The sequence below is a fragment of the Benincasa hispida genome, chromosome 8, assembly GCF_009727055.1.
Source record: "Benincasa hispida cultivar B227 chromosome 8, ASM972705v1, whole genome shotgun sequence".
Classification (NCBI taxonomy): Eukaryota; Viridiplantae; Streptophyta; class Magnoliopsida; order Cucurbitales; family Cucurbitaceae; genus Benincasa; species Benincasa hispida.
In genome coordinates, this window is record NC_052356.1 from 62,122,304 (window position 1) to 62,130,526 (window position 8,223).

The 8,223-nt window shown below is 33.0% G+C and overlaps 1 protein-coding gene across 1 annotated transcript; it reads right to left on the reverse strand.

Moving 5' to 3' along the window:
• Positions 1–5,046: 5,046 nt before the first annotated feature.
• On the reverse strand, positions 5,047–7,706 carry LOC120083677 (calmodulin-binding receptor kinase CaMRLK). The gene is made up of 2 exons (XM_039039517.1): positions 6,098–7,706; positions 5,047–5,926 (listed from the first exon to the last, which is right to left on the reverse strand). Exons 1-2 carry the CDS (start codon positions 7,515–7,517, stop codon positions 5,286–5,288), a joined length of 2,061 nt encoding a protein of 686 aa, XP_038895445.1. The 5' UTR covers positions 7,518–7,706; the 3' UTR covers positions 5,047–5,285.
• Between the last annotated feature and the right edge of the window lie 517 nt (positions 7,707–8,223).

Consider the following 8,223-nt stretch of genomic DNA (forward strand, 5'->3'; position numbering starts at 1 on the left):
TACTGTTAATGATATATTTTTGCTTACAGGAAGAAATGATGAGCCTTGGATCATTGCTGGAGATTTCAATGAGATGTTGTGGAATGACGAAAAATATGGTGGTTCTACCAAAAGAATGTCATTTGCTAATAATTTCATGGAGGCAATTGATGATTGTAATCTAATGGATATGGGTTTCAAAGTTCCAAAATTTACATGGAATGAAAATAGAGGAGGAATTAGAATTTGGAAGAGACTTGACAGATTCTTGTGCACTGATTCTTTTGATCTTTTTTTGGGAGTGTGAAACCTTGATTGACCTTTTTCTAATCATAGACTAATTGAATTGTCATTTTTTAATGAAAATATGAAGCCACCAAAGAAGAAAGGCAAATCTTTCAAATTTGAAGAAAGCTGGATTTTGCAAAAACGTTGTAAATCTATTAAAGAGTGTAATGCTAATCATATCGCTCTTATTCCAAAAATAACAAATCAATCTCCTGTAAGTGATTTTCGGGGCCTTTGTAATGTCAACTACAAGATAGTTAGTAAAGTAATTGCCAATAGACTGAAAGGAATCTTAGGAAAAAAAACATTTCACCTTCACAATTAGCATTTGTTACCGGAAGATTTATTCTCGGCAACATAATAATAGGTCATGAATGTATTATTCCATACAAAAGTTAAAAAATGGAAGGAATGGGTATGCATCCATAAAGCTCGACTTAAATAAAGCATATGATAGGGCAAAATGGATTTTCCTTCAAGAAATCATGTTTGAAACTTGGTTTTGCTTAGTCTTTTATTCAGTTTATCATGGAATGCAACACATTACTAATTTCTTTATTTTGATTCATAGTGAAGCAAATGATGTTATTGATCCTAAATGGGTCTTAGACAAGGAGATCCACTTTTTCCTTATCTTTTCCTTTTGATTATCGAAGGACTATCATTTATGATACAAGAAGCCGTCAAAGAAGGTTCCATAACCTTATTTTTTTATAAGGCAAATGAAATTGAATGTCTCAATCTTAAAATGCTAGAGTATAGAATAATTTTTAAAATTATTATTAACCAAGATTTGATTTTTTTATATTTTTTTAATCCAATTTTGCTGGTTAGCTAGTTGTGATTATGTTTTGAATCCCATTTTCAAATACACTTCTCTTTCGATGGGTATTTGATTTACCGGTTGGCTATTTTTGAAAAGGTAATATAATACATCTCTTTACCCCTCCCTCCCACAATTCCCTAATCAATATGAGTGGACTAACTTCTGTACTCGGTGGACTACCCCACTAAATAGAAGTGTATGAACTAATAAATGCCACGTAATTTTGCCCATATGTAATAAATAATAGCTTATAAAATTTGTCAAACAATTTAACAACATTATTCCTGTACGAAAATGTTGACTTTAAGTCCTCATTAAGATTGAATCATTCTCCGACAATATTTTAAGATTAATAAAAAATTAAGAATCGAAATATTTATTATTAGATGCAGTCCTATCACTCGTACTCTCTACTCCTCTATAAAAATAAAAATAAAAATTTAAAAAAATTATATTTTATAAAATAAAAATTCATTAAACTATACTTGGAATGCATCAAGATAGATGTATTCAAAGAACCGTCGAGTTTTTCTAAGAAGGGAGTAGGAATAGTTGATGACGACCCATGAAAATGCGAGGAAATAGGTAGAAAAAAACACGACAGAAACTACAAAACAGAAATGGTCAAATTTGAAAAATAGGTGAGACTCAATCCAAAGTATGGTGTTGTAAAAAGCAGTCCAAGCACGTAACTCTAAACGAAACCCACACATGCATATATATCATCTCCTTTATTTATTTTATTCCCCTTTCCTTTCACTAAATAAAACCAAAAGCAATCCATTCCAATTATCAACTACTTATCTCTATATAATTTGATTTTTTTTTATCAATATCACAATCAAATCACTTAGCCACGTAACCTCTCGGCCACTACATGTATACAATTAAAAATAAATCATTAAACAACCAACATAATTGCCTCAATTCATATAGGATGTACACTATTTGATCAAGCGTATGTATATTCTAAATTTGAATCATGCAATTCCAATTGTGGTACTAAATTAAAAAGAAACGAAAAATATTAGGGTTGTAAAAATATAAATTATTTAATGGGATTGTCTCTTAATATATATTTATACTTTATAACTATTGAATACAAAAATGTAGTACTTTCATGATTTCTCTCCAGACATTTAAAAATTACAAAATTATCAACCACATTATGATAACTTCTTCAAATAATTTTGGTTTTAAATATCAGTTATGAACTGTCATCGTATACATATGATGGTAAATTACAAATCACCATATATCTTGTGTCATCTTAAGATATGATGGGCAGTTTAAAACCGCCATCAACTCTTCTACCATTGTATTTATACAATGGCGATTGTTTAGGATAGTAATTGTAAACTGTCATCCTATCATAACATTCAATCGTGGTTTCATATGATACGGTTAGGAATTAACATCATATTCATGTCATCATACATACAACGATGACAGTTAAGTACGATGCCAATTTCTAATCGACATAATATGAGTCATGATGACAATTATGAACTGACATTGATTCTAATCAATAAGTTTATTTCTTTAAAAAAAAATCTTACCAATTTAAATAAACCAAAATTTGACACCATCTCTTTTTCCTTTTTTCTTGTTTTCCAATTTGTACTGAAAAAAATAATTTACTTAATAAGTTTAACTTATAACAAATTAAATAATAAAATAAAAATGTAATATTTAACTAACTCAAAAGGGGAAAAACCTGTTGTTCTTCATCTTCACTTTTTCTCCAATATTAATTCCATAAACGAAGAATAAATATAAAATTTCTTCCTTTTCTCTTTCCTCTTCCTTCTATTATTCTTCCTTTTCCTTTTTTCTCTCCCAACTCAGTTTCAGCTTGTGATAACGAATGGGAAGGAAAAGAGAAAGAAAGAAAGAGGAAGAGGAAGCAGAGAAAGAAGAAGAATGGCACAAAAAATAATAAATAAATAAATAAATAAAGAAGGGAAGGAAAAGGAAATAGAAAATGAAAGGTGATAGAGAGAAAGAGAGGATGCGAAAGAGAAAGATGATTGAAGATGAAAGATGACGTTTTTTTAATTTATAATTCAATTTTATGTTGTGTAACATTTTTTAGTTAAAAGAATTAGATGGTAATTCCGTTCGATAGCACTTTTTTTTAGGTATAATAATTAAATCTATGATAATCTTTTTAAAGAATTATAAATATAACAAAACAAAATCTATCAGTGATAGACTCTATTACTGATAGATTTCTACCGGTGGGTATATCCGTGATAGACCCCCTATTAGCCATATGTTTTATCACTAATAGACTTCGAAAGGAAAATCTAAATTTTGTTATCTATACAATTTTTTTGTATTGTGTTATATTTATATCTATAAATACTTTGAGTCTCATTGTTATATTGGTAACGACTCAAAAATTAAAAATATACTTTTAATGAATTGATGCCACATCAATATTATAAATAATAATTAGAAAAAACATATTCAGTGTACTCTGTGTAACAAAGGTTTTGATGGTATGAACCAAAAAAAAAAAAGATTATGTTAATTTTTTTATGTCTAAAATGTCGAGCTTGAAAATTCATGAATCTAAGTACAACAAAAGTCAAATCTTAAGAATCAAGCATATAATTATTCAAAATAATAATAATAATGATAATTTACACTTTAAACTTTGAAAGTTGAATCAATTTAAGTCATGAATTAATAAATATACCAATTTAAACCTTGAATTTTCGTAATTATATCAATTAACACCCTCTTCTAGACTTATATTGAAAAATATTGTGTAAAACATATAATTGTTTTAATTAAACTTCTAAATTGTTGTAACTTGTAAGTGCGAATCAATTTCAACAATTTATTAAGATTGAATTAAAAAATCGCCCATGCATTCAATCTTTACGTGTGTTATTTATAGTAGACTACTTCAAATGTCGAATTAATAAAATGAGCTAAAAGAATTGATGCACAGACAATTTAAAAGAAAAAAAAAATAGATTAAGTCTAAATTGATTTGCTTATAAAAGTTTAGGGATTGAATTGATAAAAGATCAATTATTGAAAGTTCAATATTAAAATTGATATAATTATTGGTTTGGTATTTAAATTGAAATGACACCAAAATTTATGAATTTAAATTAATATTTTCACTATTTATTCTTCAAAAGTTTTTACATCTTTAAACTTCAATAAAGAGACCCAAAAACAAAATTAAACCAATAGGCTTGAAATTAAATATATATATATATATATATACATATTTTGAAATGTAATTAAAAAAATTATGACAGATCTAGTAGTTTTGTTTCAAACGTCTATTGAAGAAAAAAAAAGTACAACACAATATTTAGTTGTAATGATAAAAAAGTACCATACTTTTTTCTTGATAAAAACACGCAAACAGCAGTCCATGATTCATTATTAATGATCTATTTAATCAACATTAATTTATTAGACAATCAATTACAAACAATTAAAAAAGGGCATCATTATTAATCGCAATTAAGGGAACCCATGCACGAAAGAATAAAGCAAATCTCTCTATTCTTTTTTTTTTTTCTGAGCACAGAATAAAGCAAAAAGGAAAAGAAAAATGAAGATGAGGTTTAAATAATAAATAAAGTAATTGGATGATGGGAGGGTGTGTGGAAGAAGAGACAACCAATAAGTGGGATTCTTCTGCCTTCCTCCCTGTTCTTCCCCACCCAACCCAACACAAATTTTAACAACTTCCATTCCCTCCACCTCATCTTTCCACTTTTTTTTTTTTCTCTTTTTCTATACAAATCAACATTTTTTTAATGACCCATCAAAAAGTTCTTAAAAGATGGATGAGAAGCATCAGCCTACCTAATAAAAAAAAAATGAATTACAAAAATCATCCTATTTAATAACTGTAATTATACTCTCAAATTTTCAATTGTAAAAATTGAACCTACATGATCATTGGAAAACTATAATAATTAAGTTTAAGAGTTTAAGTTTTATCATTTAGAGTCCAATTTTAACATTTGTAAATGTAAGGTTGAGATTTTATAATGAAAATTTGAGGGCGTAACTATAACTAACATTATCCAACAATAAGAGTGGGAATGCCATGGCCAATTCCAAAATGTACTTTTGGGCATTACCGTTCTTTCACTCACTAGTGGCACAACCTGTAATATGTCGAGCAGACGAGGGGTAATTGAGTCAATTGAGACTAGTCTGCCCTGGGTTGTGTGGGATGAATGTCCTTGAGCAACCCTAGGACTTGTTGCATTGTAGGTCTTTTCGCCGCCGTCTCCGCGGTACATAGATACGCCACACGGAGGCTCTCCACCATCTCCGATTCCCCGCCAACGAGTCGCAATCTTGGATCAATCGCCTCTAACGCTTTTCCCTCTCTCACCATTTTTCTCACTCCCACCACCGTGTTGGCACTGCCGGGCATCCCCGTCAAAAGCTCCATCAACACCACTCCAAAACAGTACACATCTTTCTCAACGCCGTCGTCGCAGTTCCCCCCGCCGACATGTCGTAACCCAAACCCACCGATTCGAGCCTCGAAGTCGTCCGCCAATAAAATGTTTGACGTCACTAAATGCCCGTGAACAATCGGTTTCGATCCGGCGTGGTGGAGATACGCTAACCCACGCGCGATCCCCACTGCAATGCGGTGGCGCGTCACCCATCCTAACTTCTCCGGTAACGACAAATGGGACCCACTAGTGGAATTGTTGTTGATTTCCCACGTGTCGGTACTCCAGTCCTCCACATTGGGTTGGCCGGTCGGAAGCTCGTGAAGCCACCGGTGGAGATCGCCGTTGGACATGAATTCGTACAATACTAATTTCTCTTTACCTAAAATGGGATAAAATGACACAGAAACTAAGTTTGTTTTGACAATGTAAGCGGAAATCAATCAGTCATTCAAAGACAACGCTGTTTAAATTTTCAAGAAAAGAAACAGAGCGGAATTAATTGGATGAACAGAGAGGTCAAACAGAGATACAGACAACAAAAAAATTTTACCTGCAATACAGTAACCAAAAAGCGGTAACAAATTGGAATGCTTCAGTGTGGAAAGGTCTTCGAACATGGCTACAGCCTCATCACGAGCGACGGATCTAGCGGATTCAAGGACCTTAATCGCCACGTGGATATCTCCGGGAAGAACAGCTCTGTACACCGGCCCACACCTTCCCTCTGCGAGAAGGGACTCTTTACCGAAATGTGACGTGGCAGCAATCAAGTCCTTGAAGGTGAGATTAATCAACGGCTTCTCGAACATCACCACTGAAGCTGAAGATGGTTCTCTGATGTCTGCGATCCAGGATGATCCTGACTCGGTCTCGAAAGCGAACGGCCCAGATTTCTCCATCTTGAATTGGACTTGAACGGGCGTGGAGATTGCCCATTTGTTTTTTCGCTTCATAATTCTTTTTCGTCTCCATATCGCTAAAGCAGCCGCTGCTAAAAACAAACCTGCTGTCCCAGACGACAGGGCAAGAATCAGTGGCTTCGTTTTCGATTTGGGTTTGGCTTTTTTCGCTGGTTCTTTATTGGGTACGTCTGATTGGATGGTATTGTTCTGATGAGGGCGTTTCGATGATTGTGGAGGATTCGTGTTACCTCTGTTTTTGGAATTCGTTTTGATTTGAAGTAAAGTAATCCCAGTTTGAACAAATGCTGATTTCCCAAATTTCTTGTAGCTTTCGGAGTTGATCACTCCCTTAAACTTGTTTAATGAAACATTCAAGAACTTCAATCCATTAAGCGGAGGGAAATCCGACGGAAAATTACCGGTCATGGAATTACCCGAAACGTCTAAATACTCAAGCGAATGAAGAACAGAGATGGGCTTCAAATTCCCAGAAATGTTACACCTCGAAACAACCAAGTGCTTCAAATTAGAAAGCCTCTCCAACCCAAATGGAAGATTCCGCAGATTATTTCGCGAGAGGTCCAGAATTTCCAGCTTTGAAAAACCAGAGAGGCGAACCGTATTAGAGAATCTGTTGTTGGAAAGATTAAGAACCCGAATGGAAGAAGGAAAGACATGACTGGAATTAGATAACTTAAACCCAACAGTTCCTCCAAATCGATTATGGGAAAGATCGACATGAGCCAAAGTGGGGATTCCCCACAGCCAGTTCGGAACAGAGCCTTCGAGTGAGTTTCTAGAAAGATCAATGGAGCGTAAGTGGGTCAAATTTCTTAAGAACCTCCAAGAAACAATTCCAGTGAGATTCTTGGACGGGAGGTTGATGTCTAGAACAGAGCAGTTGGTGAAATTCACAGAGCTAGGAACAATCCAAGAGAGATTGAAGGCGGAAACAGAGTGAAAAGCCTTGGAAACGAATTGGGTATCTGTAGTGTTGCAAGCAGAGTCAACAAAAGAAAACATGAGCGCCATGAGAATCAGAATCCTGCAAAAACAAAAAGTTGCCATGTTTTTTCTTTGTTTCTCTGTTCAAGCTCTCACATGCACAGTGGAGATAGAGAAATTAGAGGAAGAGGTAGAAAGCTGCATTTTATGGAAGGAAGTGAAGTGGGAGTTGGAGTGGGAGGGAAGTAGGGAGAACTGAGAAGCAAATATTATATTTGTTTATATATATAGATGGGAAATATTATATGAAGGGGAGCAATATGGTGATAAATAAAGGATATGGTATTTAAATATAATATAATATACTGTGGAGTGTTGGAATTGGTGGGGTTTTGATATTAATAATTTAATATTGTCGAAAAATAAAATTTAGTAGACTGTTTTGATGATTATTGTGCAACCAGTCAGAAATTAGAATTGGGGTTTCTTACTACATCTTCTTCTTCAATGGATGGGGGACCACGGACCAGTTCGCTACTTTAATAACCCTTTAGATAAGTCACATCACATGTGAAAACTAGTTTTTCTTTTTTCTATGTTATTTCATTTACACTTAAAAATTCCAATATTTGAAAAAACAAATAAGAAGAAGAAAAAATAATGAAACAAAAGTCAAATATCTGTTAAAAAAAAAAAAATCCAATGTTCAAACATAACAAATAAATAAATATTTACTTTTACAATCTTGCTGTTTTTGTTATGTCTCTAAAAACGAGTTAGACTTCTTTTGTATGTCGTGTGATTGATGAAATTATAAATACAGTGTAAT

Excerpts from the sequence above, each read along its gene's own strand:
- LOC120083677 (XM_039039517.1), bottom strand. The coding sequence starts at position 7,517 with ATGGCAACTTTTTGTTTTTGCAGGATTCTGATTCTCATGGCGCTCATG. Across the intron at positions 5,927-6,097 it reads TTTTGGTTACTGTATTGCAG|GTAAAGAGAAATTAGTATTG; the intron begins GTAAAATTTTTT and ends ATCCCATTTTAG.